At 39.3% G+C, this 17,708-nt stretch overlaps 1 protein-coding gene across 1 annotated transcript in view; it reads right to left on the bottom strand.

The window, feature by feature from the left end:
- The window catches only part of Antxr2 (ANTXR cell adhesion molecule 2), a 133,063-nt gene that overhangs the window by 54,680 nt on the left and 60,675 nt on the right, over positions 1-17,708 (bottom strand). Inside the window, exons 13-16 of the mRNA XM_076926439.1 lie at positions 9,446-9,487; positions 8,526-8,621; positions 4,164-4,328; positions 3,850-3,930 (exon numbers count right to left, since the gene is read on the bottom strand). Coding sequence (XP_076782554.1) covers positions 3,850-3,930; positions 4,164-4,328; positions 8,526-8,621; positions 9,446-9,487 — 384 coding nt within the window. The remainder of the gene's footprint in view (positions 1-3,849; positions 3,931-4,163; positions 4,329-8,525; positions 8,622-9,445; positions 9,488-17,708) is intronic.

Genomic DNA, 17,708 nt, shown 5'->3' with positions numbered 1-17,708 from the left:
ATACACCTGTGCACTAAAATGATTTTTTGCGACATTTTTTTGGTAAAAATTAAACTAATTGATGAATTTTTCTCTCAGCTAAATGCAGGTAATAGAAGGGGTAGTCTCCTTCTAAGAGAAAAACGCCTTCTTATTTGGAGGTAGTATAGGTATGGAGTCCTGACAAAGAAACTGAAGTGAATTCAATTTCCTAGATATTTTTATTTTCCTGGGAGGAAAAAAGAAACCACCACCAACAAAGCAAAACCCCGTTTTCTTTCCTTTGAAAAGAGAGCCTTAAACTTCACATCTGCAGAGATAAGAAACTCTATAAAACATTGGATGTAAGCAGAAGTCCGTGTATGTCAGGCATATTCTGGGATTCCTGTGTTGCATGTGTAAGTTGCTGTCTGCTCACGGATGAATGAGGAGCCGTTTGAAGGTTAACATAACCTCAAACACAGTCAAGAAGGTCTTCAGAGATTTAATTGGTTTGTGGAACAACTCCAAACTAGTGCTGTGCTTTCTTTTTTCTTTGCCTTTCTGCTTCTCTAACTCTTTTCATAGGGGGAAAAAAAAGAGGATGCATGGTAATGCATCATTTATAAATTATCTTGTTATTTAGGAGGGAAAACACACAGAAAAAAAAAATACTGCTTTGAAAACCAAACAAACTCCTGCTGTGGACTCCAGCCTGTTTGATGGAGACCCTTCAAAAGAGTCCAGGGCATAATGGAGGTTGTTTGTGCTGAGACTTCGATCTGTACCTGCTGTCCCCTGTCACTCCCTGGAAACTTGGCGGCAGATGTTGCAGCGGTAAGTTGTCTCTGAAGTGGCTCTCTGTCCTGTCTCCCCACCGCCGTGGAGTCAAACTGCATTAGATCTCCTATTTGTGCCTCGGGCAAGTTTGGGAGCACAGCTGTGTCCACCCGACTCCTACCTTTGGAGTTTGGGGCCTCCAGGCAGAGCGCGGGAGACCAAAAACGGTCCTGCCGTTCTCAACTACCTTCACTGACAATCGGCAGCGCGGCCGCCAGCAGATGTCGGGACAACCTGCTAGCTCGCACCTGGCCGCGAAAACCCGCGGCTCCCAGGACCCGGTGCCCGCATCAAAGCCCGCGCCTGCCTGCCCGCAGCCCCGCGCAGGGAGCCCGCCCGCCCCGGCGGCCGCTTTGATACGGTGTACGCCAGCTCCAGCCTCCGCATCAAGGACCCCGGGGCCAAGCAGAGCTCTGCCCGGGAGCCCCGCGGCCACTGCGCCCCAGCACAGACCAGGCTCCAAAGGCACCGTAAAGGGCTTGCTGCCCCACCTGCGGGACTTGGTGCAGCGCTGTGCTCTCTGGTTTGTTTTTATCAGAGAGAACTCTCCGGAGGGAGAAACTGCAATAAACTCTTCCTACGGATATGCAAGGCTGTTTTCCAAAGCACAGAACGAGCTGCTGGGTAGGCTGGGGTTGTGTTCCTTGGAGCCATTAGTCAGGCCCTGAGAAAAACTGTGCCTTTATTATCTGTCGGGAAGCTTAATGTCAGTCTCCCAGTCCACCCTCAGAGGATGCCACTCTGTGGTATCCAGATGAAAAGGTATTATTTATGCCCTGACGATGTAAATGAGACCAGCCACCTAAATCCTGGAGTTTCCAGACTTTCTAATGCCTAACATGAGTAAACTGTTTACAATCAATCTCCCTCTCTCCCTTCCCCCCCACCTCTCTCCCTCTCCCTCTCCCTCTCCCTCTCCCTCTCCCTCTCCCTCTCCCTCTCCCTCTCCCTCTCCCTCTCCCTCTCCCTCTCCCTCTCCCTCTCCCTCTCCCTCTCCCTCTCCCTCTCCCTCTCTCTCTCTCTCTCTCTCTCTCTCTCTCACACACACACACACACACACACACACACACACACAACAGGCCTCTTACACACACATACACAGTCACACACACAGACCCACACACTGTACGAATACAAATACTTCATAAAGAGCCCAAACCAATGTAAATGATGTGTTTGTGTATATGTGTGAGTTCAAAGGTTGACAACCACAGGAGACACAGGAAAATGAAATTATTAATGACACCAACTTGCAAGTTGATAAATTTCAGGTTTTTTTTCTTTAAAGAAATTGACAAATTGACCTTAATATCAGATAACGTTTGTTCCAATGGGCTAGTTGATATGATAGCCAAACTGCTTCAAAGGGGATTTCACATACTTGCCTATGCTGAAACAGACTGTTTATAGAGTTTATAACATTTAATAGGAGAGTTTACTGGAAAGTAAAATTTTAGAGCAAACTGATAATTAGATGAAAATGAAGATCTCATTCACATAAGTGCAGTTCATATTTATATGAATATGTATATGTGAACTTAGTCAGGATTTAATGTTTAACTTCGTTCCATCAGGTATTGGTGGGTTCTAGGGGAGTAAATTTTACAAATATCCAAACTTTTCCATAATAGTTAAAAGGAGCATATACAATTTTAGGAAGAAAATTGAAATCTCCCCCCCCCTCCCCATTCTTACTATTTACTCAATACCCTGCACTTAACAAGATGGAATTATTAAACATACAAACGAGCATGTGACCTGGTGAGGAGCACCCTGAGATGAGGCATGAAAGTCACTGTAAATGAATGAGGTGAACTCCAGCGTGCTTGAGAGGAAGAAGGGTTACACTCAGCTGGAGAAACAGAACTCAAGCCCACATCTGAATTTAAACTGAGACTTGAATTTTCATATAAAGGAAGTTTCTATTGGCAATCTGCCAGTGACCTGGTACTAGAAGAGACTGATACCTAAAGCACATACTTCTCTCTCCTAATGGTCTTACTTAGCAAGGCGCACTGGCCTCGTGTTAGAAAGTTCAGCTATATATTCTCGAGTTGTTTACACTAACTGGCTGACCTCAGGTATTTCTGAAATGTTCCTAAGTTGATAGAAATTAAAAAACCCACAAAAATTAATAAATTTAAAATTCTTTAAAACTTTTAAACACCAAGTTAAAGCTAGCTAATGCTAAGTGCGTCTTCTCTTGACTTCACAGCATAAACCCTAATTTGGTGGATTACTCCTCCATAGTTCCAAGAGCAGCATGTCAGGCCTCAGTGTGGAAGCCAGACTCCTCTGAGATGAGCAGGGCGTTCTGCCCCGTGCACTCACACCATGGAAGCAGCCTGCTAGCACCATCAACACCACTGTGTCTGTCAACCAGACCCCGCCACTGATGCATAGGAGGCTTTGAACAATTTTTCTAAAACTCTAGCACTAGGAATTGGTGCACATTATTAGGAAAAATACTAAGAACAGAATAATTCTCAACAGATTTTTAAAATCAGAGCTTGAAGTAGCCTCCTCTGGTAAAGAAAAGACATGCATACGGCACACCTGTAAGAATGTGCATCTAAATACCACTAATACAGGTGTCTATGGTGCTTCAAGCCATAGGACATCTTGACATATTTCAGAAACCACACTGTGATCGCTACAACTTTTAAAGGTAGGTAACAGGTTTATACCTAAAGAAAATGGTTCTGAGGTGTTTTTTTTTCCAGATCTCGTTGCTGCAAATGCTAGAAGAAAGACTTCAGATGCTAATTCCCAGTCTGTTTCTTCCAAAGGAAAATAACTCAGAACACATGTCTTCAAAGTCAAATACCGAGGCAATGAGTGTGCTTATGACTTTAATTAATTATCTGGAAAGGCAGTGGTATGAAATTGGCTTGAAAAAATGCATTCTAAAAACACAGAATTTAACAAGCACCCTGTGTAACGAGAGCATGCAACGGTCAGCATCAATTCTATCCTGCGTGCCAACAGGAAGTTTTAAATTACTTTCATTATATGCCCTGCCCCAGCCACCTTTCTCAAGAAGTCACATACCTCATCGCCTTCCTGGGGTCTCATCAAGGATACCCGGTCATACTGCTTCTTGACCAAAGCCCAGAGTGCATCCAGACGACCCTGAAGAGATATTGGACTTGTAAACTTGGGTAGCTTCATTTTACTAATTAATTACTCAAGTGAATAAATATAAAAACTTAAAGGTTCTTGTGGTAAGAAAATAACGGTTTCTAGAGCATAAAAATGGATGACTGCTATTTTACGGGCCTTAGTCTTCCCTGGGGAACAGGAGAGACTCTAAGAGCTAAGTCCCCATTAGGTTTCAGTAAAGCACACAAGATGCAGACACATACCTTAATTGGTGTGTACCACTTTGTCTGAGGTGCCTGGTATGTGGGTTTGGGCCGAGGTGGTCGTGACGGGATGGGTATCTCTTCTTCCGGGATCATCACCACTGCATTTTTTGCTTTCTCTAGCCTTGCACCTTCCTCAGTTGACCCTTTATCTCCCCAGCGGACCTTTAAAATGAAGGAGGCACTGCTGTCAATCAAAGTGGCCCAGAGAAGCAACCTTTAATGTGGCCCACAGTCTTTTGATTCACTAGTCCGGTGTAAGAAGATAAATTGGTATGCTAACTTTAGTTTCTTTCCTTCTGAGTTTTAATGGATTCCTTACCACTCATTATTATTATTATCCTGTATGTATGGATATATATGTGCATGTTCAAGAGTCTACATATGTGTGTATGTGCCAGAGGTCAACCTGAAGTGTCAATTCCTCAGATGCCCTCCATCCTGTATTTTGAGGCAAAGTCTCTCACTGGACCCTGAGCTGGCCCATTAGACTGGGCTGGCTAGACAGGATCTTCCTGCTTGCTTCCTCAACGTTTTTTATTATAATATGACCCTAATACAAGATAACTCTTCAAAAATATGACATCAGTTAAATTTGGTGCAATGGTCTTTCCACCACTTCAAATAAGGATAAAATTTGTGGTTTACATAAAAAATGCCAGACTATGTGGTTAAATTCCACCACAAGAGATGGACGGTGGTAATGAAAGCATTTATTCAGTACTTATTCAGTGTTTATTCAATCCATGAAAAGGCAAAAAAAATAGATATTATATGTTTCCCTTCCAGATGATGGAACTGTGGCATAAGTTAAGTCATGTACTCAAAACCACCACAGGTGTGTACTGACAAGATAAGGATTTGGATATAAGCAAATAAGAAATGAGTTCTATATAATTTTTGAGTTGTATGAATTTATATTACATAAAAATAATCTTTTTAAAAATTATAATTTCATAATATTTAACTGATTTACAAAGTATATATTTCTAGTTACATTTTACTTGCCAATGTAGCTTTCTGTCTTTGTTCTTTTGCTCATCTGAATACAGTCGTTTAATAAGCAAATCCCTAATTGAGAGACATGAATTAGAAAATTCTGTGTTGCAGGGGTGAAACACAGACCATTATGGAATAGCACAAATTTTAGGTAATTTCATTCTCTGGGAAGTCTTGCTATTGACCAAAGCCATGTGGATTTGGGTTATTGCTTTTCTTGACTTTTCAGTCAACAGAAAAGAAGAGGCAAATAGGAGACCAACAATATTTGACTGGGAAGTGGTCTCTGGAGGAGTTTATCCAAGCAGGAGCAATGGGAGAATCCCAAGACATTACCAAAGAGGACAGAGATAACAGGTAGAGTGTATGAAGAGAAATACAGACAAACCCAAGACATACTGCCATGCACTATTAGGTCATCTTTGGGAGCGAAGTCCAAAGCTGCTAACCTGAATTGCTGAGTAAGAAGATGGAAGGTTACTCTTCACAGGAAGAACTATGCACAGCTTTTTGATAAAGCCATTTAGATATTTTTACCACTACCACCTCTTGTTTACTACAATTTTAGACTAGTTTTCAATTTCCAGTGAATCCTGTTGAGTTATTAAAATACATTTGTATCTCTCAATGTGACCAATAGCCAATCTTCATTATGAGGTTGTTACATTTGTTTACAACATACTAAACCTTTAGAGCTAGATAGTAGAGTTTCCTGGTAGAGCTTTCTTAAAAAATAAATAAATAAATAAAAGCAAAAACAAAAGAAACTTTTCCTTTCTTTTCCTTTCTTTTCCTTTTCTTTTCTTTTCTTTTCTTTTCTTTTCTTTTCTTTTTCCAAATCAGCCCTTGCCTAGATAAGCTAACACTGGAAATAAAATCTTTGGTCATAACTAATTGAATTTAAAACTCTAAAACTGGCCGGGCGGTGGTGGAGCACGCCTTTAATCCCAGCACTTGGGAGGCAGAGGCAGGCGGATTTCTGAGTTCGAGGCCAGCCTGGTCTACAGAGTGAGTTCCAGGACAGCCAGGGCTACACAGAGAAACCCTGACTTGAAAAAAACAAAATAAATAAATAAATAAATAAATAAATAAAAATTAAAAAATAAAACTCTAAAACCAGTATGCATTTCATGCAGCTATAACTTCACAACCTTACGGAATAAAACAAGACAAAGCAAGAGACAGATATTTTAGTGAACACAACTCAGAGAAATAATTCAGAGTAGAACAGTAAGTAGATTAAATTTAGAGTCATTTAGGCTTATGAACCCTAGGTTAAAACTCCAAGACAAAATAAAATTCCTTCTTTGTAAGTTGGTTTATCTGAAGTGTTTGTAACACAAACCTACTAATACAAAAATCACAATCCTTTTGCTCAGGATACATTCGTGTTACTCTTTTTTATATACCCAAAAGATACCCTACACCAGGCCTCAGAGGCACATGCTCCACTGTGTTTATAGCAGCCTTGTTTGTGATAACCATAAGCTGGAAACAACCCAGATGTCCCAAGATAGAAGAATGAATACAGAAAATGTGGCTCATGTACACAACAGAATACTACTCAGCTATTAAGAATGAGGACATCCTGAGTTTTGCAGGCAAATGGATGGAACTAGAAAATATCATCCTGAGTGAGGTAACTCAAACCCAAAAGGACATGCATGGTATATACACACTAATAAGTAGGTATACTGAAGATACAGTCCACAGAACTCAAAAAGGTCAACAAGCCATAGGGCTCAAGTGTGGATCACACTTGGGAGGGAGAAAGCCATCACAAGAGAGGAGGGAGGGATGTATCTGGGTGGGAAAGGGGACAGGGAGGGGAAGAGGGGAACATGATTAGGTATTGGGTGGGAAAAAAGGACTGAAGCCCTGAGGGTCAGCAGAAAGAATAGAAACAGGCAACCTCGGGAGGTAGCAGGTGGGGGGACCCTCCAGAATGTACCAGAAACCTGGGAGGTGAGAGACTTTCAGGACTCAGAGGGAGGGATCATGGATGAAATGCCCTACAGTGGGGAGAGGGAACTTGTAGAGTCCACCTCCAGCAGAAAAACAGGGCATCAAGTGAGGGATGGGGTGGCCATCTCACAGTCAAAACTCTGACCATAATCATTCTTGTCTGAAAGAACTGCAGGGATGGAAATGGAGAAGAGCCTGAGGAAAAGAAGGTTCAGAGACAGGCCCAAAGTGGAATCCAGCTCAAGGGAAGGCTCCAAGGCCTAACACTACTATTAACACTATTATTGAGGCTACAGAGTACTCGCAAAAAGGGACCTATCATGAGTGCCCTCCAAAAGACCCAACAAACAGCTGAAAAAGTCAGATGCAGATATTTATACTCAACCAATGGACAGAAGCTGCTGACTCCTGTGGTTGAATCAGGGAAAAGCTGAAAGAAGCTGAGGAGGAAGGCGACTCTGTCGAAAAACCAGCAGTCACAATTAACCTGGAGTCTCAATTAACCCGAGATCTCTCAGACACTGGACCACCATCCAGGTAGCATACACCTAATGATATGTTATGAGGCCCCCAACACATATAAAGCAGAGGATTCCTGGGTCTGGGTTCAGTCAGAGAAGATGCACCTAACCCTCAATAGACTGGAGGCCCCAGGGAGTAGAGAGGTCTAGAGGGATGGGAGGTAGGGGGACATCCTTGTGGAAACAGGGATGGGGAAGAGGGATGGGATGGGGAACAATCAGAGGGTGGACAGGGAGGGGGATAAAATTTGGAATGTAAAAAATGATTAAATAAAATTAAACAAACAATAGTAAATAAAGGTGTAAGGAGAGGAATAAAAATATAAGAATCTCCATCTTTGGATTTCTGAACTAACAAAAATAGTTCAACATAATAAATGATATGAAGTAGAAGTATTAACTGGGATAGTTGGTAATTGGTAAGTCAAAGTTGCTGAAATTTTTAAATGTGCCTCTTCTGTATTTGTGATAAAGTCATATCCATGGTGTTGAATATTTCAAAAATGAACTCTCTCAAATAGTAACTGTTAGGTCTTTTCAAAGAAGAGCATTGTTACAACTGTAAATGACTGACATTTTTATAGTTGATGTTCCATGGGGTATTTTTTTCCAAAGCAGTGAGGAAACTCATAACTATTTTTATCCTTAGCATTCATAAATCTTATCAATGCAGCCCTTTGATTGATGGAGCCTGCTGTTCTTCCCCAGCTCTGGACACAGCTGGAATGTTTGCACAGAGAAGAAATGTGCACAGAGAAGATGCAGTGCTGACTAAAGAGGGATGCTATTATAAAAAGCATGGTGTCTGCGGCTCGAGAATCCTACACATGTATACTTTAGATCAATGCTTTCTGTTGCTTTAAGATAAGAGTCCAACCTCCATCCTTTTAATTCCTCCGACTCCTCGACCGCCATAGTAGGAAGCATCGACAGTTGGCCACTTCTTGTTGGGCAAAGGCTCTTCCTCCTCCTCCTATGGAGATACAGGTTTTAAAAGTGGAGCTAAGTAATTTCTTAAAATGTTGCTTAGTCAGAGATGGGTTACATTAAGATGTTTTAAATTATTCCATTGTTATGGGAAATGCAAAAATTATATGTGGGATATATGGTGTGTTTATAATCTCACACATCAATTTCAAATGGTGTTCTACAAGGTATGAGTGGTCTTCCCCTTCATCAGATTCTCCCCACATCATCTCTTGGCTAACAGAAGTTGCCTTTCGAACTATAAATATTGTGTGCTTAAAGCAAATATGCTTATCAATTCAAACTCAAAAGGATTATTCAACTTGGGGTCATATTTCAATTACTTCATGTTTCTACATATATGTAACTTTGGAGTATAAAACTTATAATGGAAAGACAAACTTTAAAGGAACCCTGAAAACACACAATACCAAAACATTCCTCCCTTTATGTTGCTAGTATGATGCCAGCTAACAGAGTAATACAAAAGCATTTATCACCCTGAAGAAAGAAATGGCACCTTTCAACTGCCAGATTGAATATCTTAACAATTTTAGAGAAGTGTCATCAGGACCAGTAATACATGATTATGAAAACATATTAAATCCTCATGTGCTTTCGATCCTGTAACCAGTCTGTCTGTGTCTATCAATGAAGGACCCATTCCACTAGTACATTAAAGAAATCATAAGATAAGAAGTTGCAGCTGCTTTTCACAGATTAAAAAGGAGATATTTAGCTGTCACAGAAATAGAAGTAGTCTAATTTTGGAATGCTATTTATATACAAAAATAAATCAACTTCGTATCACTTTACCAGGCACTTGCTTACCTCCTTTGGAGCAGAAGGTGGTGGGGGAGGATCCTTGATAACCTGTCACAAAATAGAACAAAATAAAAGTGTAAAACGTTCCATTGCATAAGAAAAAGTAAAAGTGTACAAAACAATGGCTATTGTGGCAACTCTAGAGAGGGGGTTAAGATTTATGACAAAATATAGTCAAATGAAGCTGGCCTGAGGTTGTGAAGTATATATCCCTTTTATTAATAAGGAAGTACTTTGATCTTTACCAATCTGCATATCCAAAGGAAACACTACTGCCAGCATTTCACTCAGTAAGATCAAAGCCAACCCAAATTTCTTCCCAATGTTCCATTCTAGTGTTTACTCTTTCCAGAAGCAAACTACAAGTGGCAGAAGAATCTATGATCTCTTTCTTCTTTCTATTACCTTCTCCAAATCCTTCCCAGGTCCAACAGATTCTTGGAAATAATTCTCTATTCTGTCTCTGCCATGAACTTCTGTCTTCTCAAAGCAGATAATAATTTCTATGATATTCACACACACTTCTATCTTCTTCCCCAAGATTTATCAGAGTTTTTGATTTTATCTACCTTCAAAGAAAATCCCCTTGCAAGTGTCAATATGAGTTTCATGTGTGCCTTGACTTCCCTCTGCGTTCCCATGATTTATCAGAGTGGGATTGGTACAAAATATTCATCTAAGGATTTAAGACAGAAGGGAAAGGGGGAAGTCAGGAGGAGAGGAAGGTGAATAGGGTGGAATGAGGAAATAAAATGAGGGGGAAAAGGGAGGGAGGGCAGGAAGGAAGCAGGAGCAAGGGAGGAAATAGAGAGAAGGATGGAGAGAGGAACTACAAAAAGAGGAAAAATGAAGAAATAAGAAAGGATTCTTTTTATTCCATTCTCACTGTCAGAACTCAAAATCAAGGACTTAGAATTTTTTGAAATTTAAAGATGTTAAAGACATTTTTCAACTCATGCGAAGTACACACAACCAAAATTTTAATATTCTAAAAATTCCCTACCTAGTAGTTGTTCCAATTATGTTTGGACAGCTACAATAGAGAAATACACTGCTTCATAAAGCATCATTTGACTGGCAAGAAACTCATCATTTGAAAGTTTTTTCCTCACACAGAGCCAAAACTTCTCTTTCTAACAGTTTCCACACTTCAGTCCTGGTCTTGGAGTCTGGGAAACGTGTGCACACAGGCACACATACACACACACAAAACACACACACACACACACACACACACACACACACAACTTTTTCTTCCTAATAGAGAGAAATTCCTGGTTTTAGAGGCTAGAATACTTAACTGCGTTTCTATTGAGTTTATATTTGAAAGCTAAAGACATAACCCATTTTTAGTAAAATGGTTATGTGTTACCTGGGTTATTCAGTTCATTTTCTCTAATCTATATTCATTAGTCCATATCATAACTATAGTTTCCTTAAACTAAAATAACATTTTTAAATATGGCTCAGCAATTATACTCAATGGTGTTTTGGGACAAAGCAGTTGGGGCCTCTTGCTTCTTTGCTTTTTCTCAGCATTTTAATTGATGGGTTTCAAAAAACAAGAACACACAAGATTGGTAGCGGAAAGTGGTAAGAAAGAGAGAAGACATTAGAGGGGAGGGGTCAGGGGTGGTAGGTTTCATCAGAACATATTGTAAGCATGTATGACATTCTCAAAAATTAAAAAGCCATAGAAGGAACATATTAATACTGATAGCCATGCTCTTGGTAGTCTGTCATTAGAATACATTTTCACCAGTGGTTACATGCAATTCTTGTGGTAATAATTAAACAACTAGCTTCTTTTGGTCCCTTTAGAGAGTCTTCATTCTAACCTGGGTACCTAAGCCAATATTCTTCTAACGGAATCAACCATTCCCCCAGTTCCAATGCACAAGCTCAAATAAAGTATTAGATTTTACTGAAAGGCTTTGGAATCTTCATCTCTCTTGGTTTTTCATATGTTCTCTGGAGTTCTCTTACCAGATAAAGATCAAAATATACCCTTCTCTTCCACTAAGACTGAATATATCTAAGATCACTTTCATTTCATAGTGAAGATTTCAAATTTACTCTTATAGCATGTACCTCTAGCACAGACAAATGTAACATAAGCAGAACCTCCAGCTCGATCACACCATCCTGAAGATCACTGCCCAATCCCATCACTAATTCTTCCGTTTTATTTCCTAGATGCTCACTAATAGAGGGAAAAAATTGAGTTTTAAATTAAGATCTTTCTGTGAGGCTGCAGAAATTGGCTCAGGAATTAAGAACAATTACTGCTCTTGCAGAAACCCAGACTCATTTGCCAGAACTCACGTGGTGGCTCACAACCACCTAGAACTCATTCCAGGGAAACCAACACCCTCTTTTGATCTCTGTAAACTCTTTTATGCATGTGGCACACATGTATATCACTCGAGCACACACACACACACACACACACACACAAAATAATTTTATATTTTTAAAAAAAAATCTATGTAGTCACTTCTATCAAACTTACCCAGGACAAGAGGTACTTTTGTGTGTTTCTGTTTCACTGGAAAGCTTTTACTTATTGCTATCCATATTATGGAAATACCAAGTCTCTCTAGAGTAAATCTCCATGATCCAGCTGTTCTCGTATCAGAATTCTAAGGTCGCAGTGTGATAGGTCATCAGTCTCCTCAATGCTCTGCCTCAACATTCTCTCTACGTGTACCTTACTCCAACCAGACTGATAATTCCTTTATTCCCTTTGAATACGTGGACCATTGGTGTTTTAGGTCATGATCAACTTCCAAGTGAAATATTGATGATAATAATATAAAATTATATAGAAAGAGCTCCATCATGGTAAAATACTGCCAATGCCAATTTCAAGGAAATGGTCATCGTTTTTTTCTCTGTTAATCAATGAAGCTAGAGAACTAGTAAATTTAATAGGAGTAGAGGATACAAAAGATCATCCCAAATTTTCAACATCTCGGAATGAATTGGATTAGTATTAGGTTCTCTCCAATATGAAAGGGCTTATAAGAAAACAAAACTACATGCATCACGATATTTCTGATGGGTCTCTTGTTTCCGTGACTTTCTATAATTACATATGGATGGATGTACATGCACCTTGGGTTCATCTCATTCCAGAAAAGATTCTTTCAGAGGTTGTTTCTTCAACCAATGTGAAAATATTGATGTTTACGGCCCATTTTAAATTTAGAGAGATTTTGGAGTCTGAAAGTACATATGATTAATAATGAAAATGAAGCCCTGTGTTCTCCCTCAGTCAAGTCTCGGGCTACTGAGTAAAGAGTCACACCCTTCATTACAGCAAACGGTAGAAAGCTTCAGAACAGGACCCAAACCCCCAGATGTGAGGTTGGACATGTTCTTCTTACTAACAGTGCCTGCCCCTCACTTGTGTGACATTCTGTCCTCTTTCATGCTCATTAGCCTTCATGATTACTCTGCTGATGCCCATTTTAAGCACAGCAACAATGAAAGCTCTAATTCCAACAATCCTCCCCCCCCCACAAGTATATACAAAGAGAAAAGACAAAATTAAAATTCAAGTCCATCACTTAAAACAATCTACCTCTAAACACTGACTTTAGTTTCACTACATAAGATACTTTCAAAGTAAAGGTTGGAATACCAAGGGAAAGTCTGTGGTAGACCAGTTGTTTTCCTAGCAGTGTTACTGGGAAATCATACACACTAGAAAATTAGAAAAATTACATGAAGTGTGTGCTAGAGATGAGGTTTACACCATTTCAGGGAAGCATTGCACACCTGCCATTAGACCCAGCATCACTTAAGAGATTTCAGGAGAGAAAATAAACTAGCTCTCTTATTACATTTGAGAATATTCCTCTCCACAGTACCACGTGGCCTCCCAAGCAACAAAAGGGAAAGAAAAAGAAAATAACGAGTTGCCAACTGTCCCTAAAGCCAAAAATTGACGGGAGTCTACATGGAAGCAGTAACCCTGCATGCCAGTAAAATTGTTTTGTGGGGGAGAAAAAAAAAAAACTTAGTGTTGTCCAAAAGCATTAAAAATAACAGTCATGAGAAACTTGTTCTTATATTAAATAGTGCAAGAGCACATTCACTCCAGAGAAGAATGTATTCATATACGCCATATTTCATGAGAATGTGCAGGTTTTAAAAGGCATAATATTGCCTAGTTGCCAGGATTTTTTCCACTTAGCATCCTTCAGCTCTGTATTGAAAATTCTGGAAAACACTTCCACCACTTTATGAACCATATGGAGAGTTTGAGTCTCCTCCAATTTTTTTTTCCGTTTGTTATTATCATCATCGGGGTGGTGGGGGGATTACATCTCGTCTACTTAGCTGCTAGAATGAAGATTTCAGTTTGGAGGAGAGCCGATTTCTTAAAAATTAAAAAAAAAAAAAAAAAAAAAAAAAAAAGTTAGCTGCTTCAGGCAACAGTCCTTTTGATCGGCTCATTAACACTTTTCAAATGTTCGAGTGATGTGGGCATTCTTTGTGCGAGGAAATGTCAGCACGGGAGCCTGTAGCCAGCTTGATGCAATCATATGTTCTGATACTCAGAAAAAAAAAATAGTGAAAGAACTGTCAACATTGAACTGCTTTGGATTTTTAAAAAAAGATACAGTATAATGACTGTAGATAAGTAGTATTTCAGAAGTAATTTTTGCCAGTAACTACAAGAAAGCCATATAAATGCTACAATCCTTCAGACAATATGGGAAACCTGTACTACACATGCACATACGCACACACACACACACACAGGCACACACGCACACACGCACACACTGTGTATGTGTGTATATGCATATGTATATGATGTGTATGTATATAATAAAATATATAAATAATTTTCTCTTTTCTCCTTGACAAAACTATGGATCAGAGACAGTGCTTTTTTTCTAGAGTACTCAAGCCCTAGGTTCTCTTAGATTTGTACTTGGAAAGTCCTTTTCTGAATCCCCCAGTTGAACACTGAAAATAGTCCAGTTATATTGTTCGTCTTTTCTCTTTTAGCAAATTCACTAGTCTTCAGAGAATCTTACCTTAAACTAAAAAACTGGAAGTCAGAAATTTACACAGTAAATAATACAACCTACAAAGGTCATATGGGACACAGGAAGAACAGAGGTGCTGCTGTCATAGACCAGGAAGAATTTGATACAGTTTCCAGAATGATGCTGTTGGAAAATATCACCATGGAAGCAATACATCCCAGAATCTATCGCACTGTATTTCAACTAGGCAACCGAACATAAATCATTTTAATTAATGGTGCAAGGAAGGCATATTAAAATTTAAATTACTTCTGTTTTATTGCGCATTCCTCCCAAAATCAGGCCTCTCTGAAAGTAACTCAATAAAGGTACCAGGAGCCCTCCTCAACAATAAAAAGCAAGTGCAATATAGGTGCATGATTACTTGTAAAGGGAACAGCACAGCTGTTGCTGGCTAAGAAAATTATTCTACAGAGCTCTGGTTGGAAACCTCGCCATGAAGTTTAACTTGTAAGTAAATTGTTCTTTAAAAAGGCGACCTTTAAGTTGTTTCCTAATTTAAGATTCACAAAATCTTTCTGTAACATGCTAAGTGCCCTAAAGACACAATGAATGTAACAGTGTTTCTTTGATGGTGGAGAACTTTGGCTAAGGACACTAGACCAACAGTGACTGCATTGTTTCCAGCATAATCAACTGTATTTGCAGCTGTGTACCATGCTCACTGACAGTAATCCAGAAAGCCTGTTTGTCACCTCGTGAGCCTTACATCTGTAATTCTGTGGAGTGTTTGGCTATCCCAAATGATGGTACTATCTGGCTGTCATTTCTGCTGTCCTGTTTAGTCAAACAAATCTGCCAGAAACACAACATACCCTCTAAGCTAAACAGTAATGAAAATATCTACATTTTCTGATAGCATATTTCCCTATAGGAGCAGTTCACAAACACTACACAACCTACAGATGACTAACGGTAGCCCTGTTAATCCAGCTTCTTGTAAGAGCTGTCTTCTTAAAACACCGATAGATAAAGCCTCCTGGGCCAAATTTGATCCTGTTTCTGATTCTGTATGAGAACCAGGCATGCAGAGGATACAACCTCTGGCATTTTCAATTACAATCACCATTCCCTTTCAGTCTTAAAAAGCACTCCTTGAAATGAATGGCAAGATAGAAAAGTATAAAGAGTCACAGTAAAAACATCTTGAGTGGCCAGTCTATAACAGACACTCTGCCTTTTCTTTTGTTTCTGATGCTCTACTTTAACAGCCTGTTGAATCTAAAGAAGCTTTCTCATACTAATAAAGAAAAACTTGAATACCTAGGATTTGGAGTACTTGAATAATATTGAAATTATAGTTAAAAATACATTCTATTTGTCAGATCTATTAAAGTCTGTTACAGAGACAGGCATGCTTCTTTATTAACTTACTAAATGATGAGACCAAGTAACAGACATAGCCCTATCATAGCTTTGTGGTAGGTGTCTTAGTCAGGGTTTCTATTCCTGCACAAAACGTCATGACCAAGAAGTAGGTTGGAGAAGAAAGGGTTTATTCAGCTTACACTTCCACACTGCTGTTCATCACCAAAGGAAGTCAGGACTGGAACTCACCCCGGGCAGGAAATTTGAGGCAGGGGCTGATGCAGAGACCACGGAGGGGTGCTGCTTACTGGATTGTTTCTCCTGGCTTGTTCAGCTTGCTTTCTTATAGAACCAAGGACAACCAGCCCAGGGATAGATGGCACCACCCACAATGGGCTGGGCCCTCCCCACTTGATCACTAATTGAGAAAATTCCTTACAGCTGGATCTCATGGAGGCATGTCCTCAAGGGAGGCTCTCTTCTCTGTGGTAACTCCAGCTTGTGTCAAGTTGACACATGAAACCAGCCAGTAGAGTTGGGATGTGTGTAAAACACTTTTTAAAATTACCTGAACTACAAATGTGTTATAGAAACTGTGTTTTCCTCTGGCAACAGTCTTTAGAAATCATAGGACTTTCGGAGACCATAAGCAAAAAAAAAAAAAAAAAATGAAAGAAAATGATAGGTTTCCATTACAAGTAGATACAAAGACTTTTTCCATACAAATTCATAATCCCTCTGTTAGAAAAATCCCCTGTGGGTTGCATGCAGTGGCAACTCCATAAGAGCTAAACTGATTCTACTTCAGAATTTATTACAATAAAGAATTCCAATTTGACAGAAGTACTAAACGAGTGTTTTCTATTGTGTATTCAGTTATAGGAGACAAGTTTTCAGTGAAACGGAAAGAACCAGGCATGCTGGGTAACAACTACAAACTCCTTGCAGCACAATATGTCTCCACAGCCAACAGAACTTATTTTATAATGAGCAACAGAGTGCTCTATTTTAAAGTTGGTGTGGGTAGATACAGACATTGTATCTCTCAGTGTCTATGATGACATAGTTCAAGAAGATGCCCCAGAAGAAGTATTTACTGAGCACTTATTTGTTATTTGGTTATGTTTATACCACTGGGAATATTTACAATAAATAACAATCACAGTGCCTGTTTTCATAAACTTGCTGAGCTGTTCTGAAGGATAAATTTTAAATAAATAATCATACTGACTGCTTGCTTATTTATATGTTTACTTACATATCGTCAATAAGACAGTACAAATAGTACAAAATACAAACGCAACAGTGTACATTTTGACTAGAATCAGTATAAAATAGTTTAGAAGTAAACCTTCCGATTTTCGTTTGTTCCTTGTGTCCTAGAATGAAGCTGATACAGTGAACAGGCACATGCTAGCTTCACAGATATTATATTTATCTAGATGTTCCATGCCTGCTATTTTCTGCGGGGTAAAACACCAATCTTTAGCTTTCAGGAGAGCCACAGCACCGCAGCTAACTTTGAAAGAAGCCATGTTGGGCACTTCTTGCAAGTAGTATCATCCTGAAGAACCTGTCCATAGATCCCCGCTTTCTATGATGCTAGTAATACATATGCCTAGCACATGCCTAGGAATTATAATTTAATACTGTTTTCATCTCGCTCTGAGACAGAAAGCCGGTCCTATTCAGTATGTAAAGCATTATACATTTTATTTGACTTTTAACCATAACAAAGCAAAACTGGGTTATTCTATTATTATTACATTTATTTATTTATTTATTTATTTATTACCATAATGGAAATATGGAAGTCAGAAAACAACTTTGGGAAGACAGTTATGTTTTTCCACATGTTGTGTTCCAGCTATTGAACTCAGATCATCAGGCTTGTT

The sequence above is a fragment of the Arvicanthis niloticus genome, chromosome 27, assembly GCF_011762505.2.
Source record: "Arvicanthis niloticus isolate mArvNil1 chromosome 27, mArvNil1.pat.X, whole genome shotgun sequence".
Taxonomy (NCBI): Eukaryota; Metazoa; Chordata; class Mammalia; order Rodentia; family Muridae; genus Arvicanthis; species Arvicanthis niloticus.
This window is presented reverse-complemented; position numbering and strand designations above follow the sequence as displayed.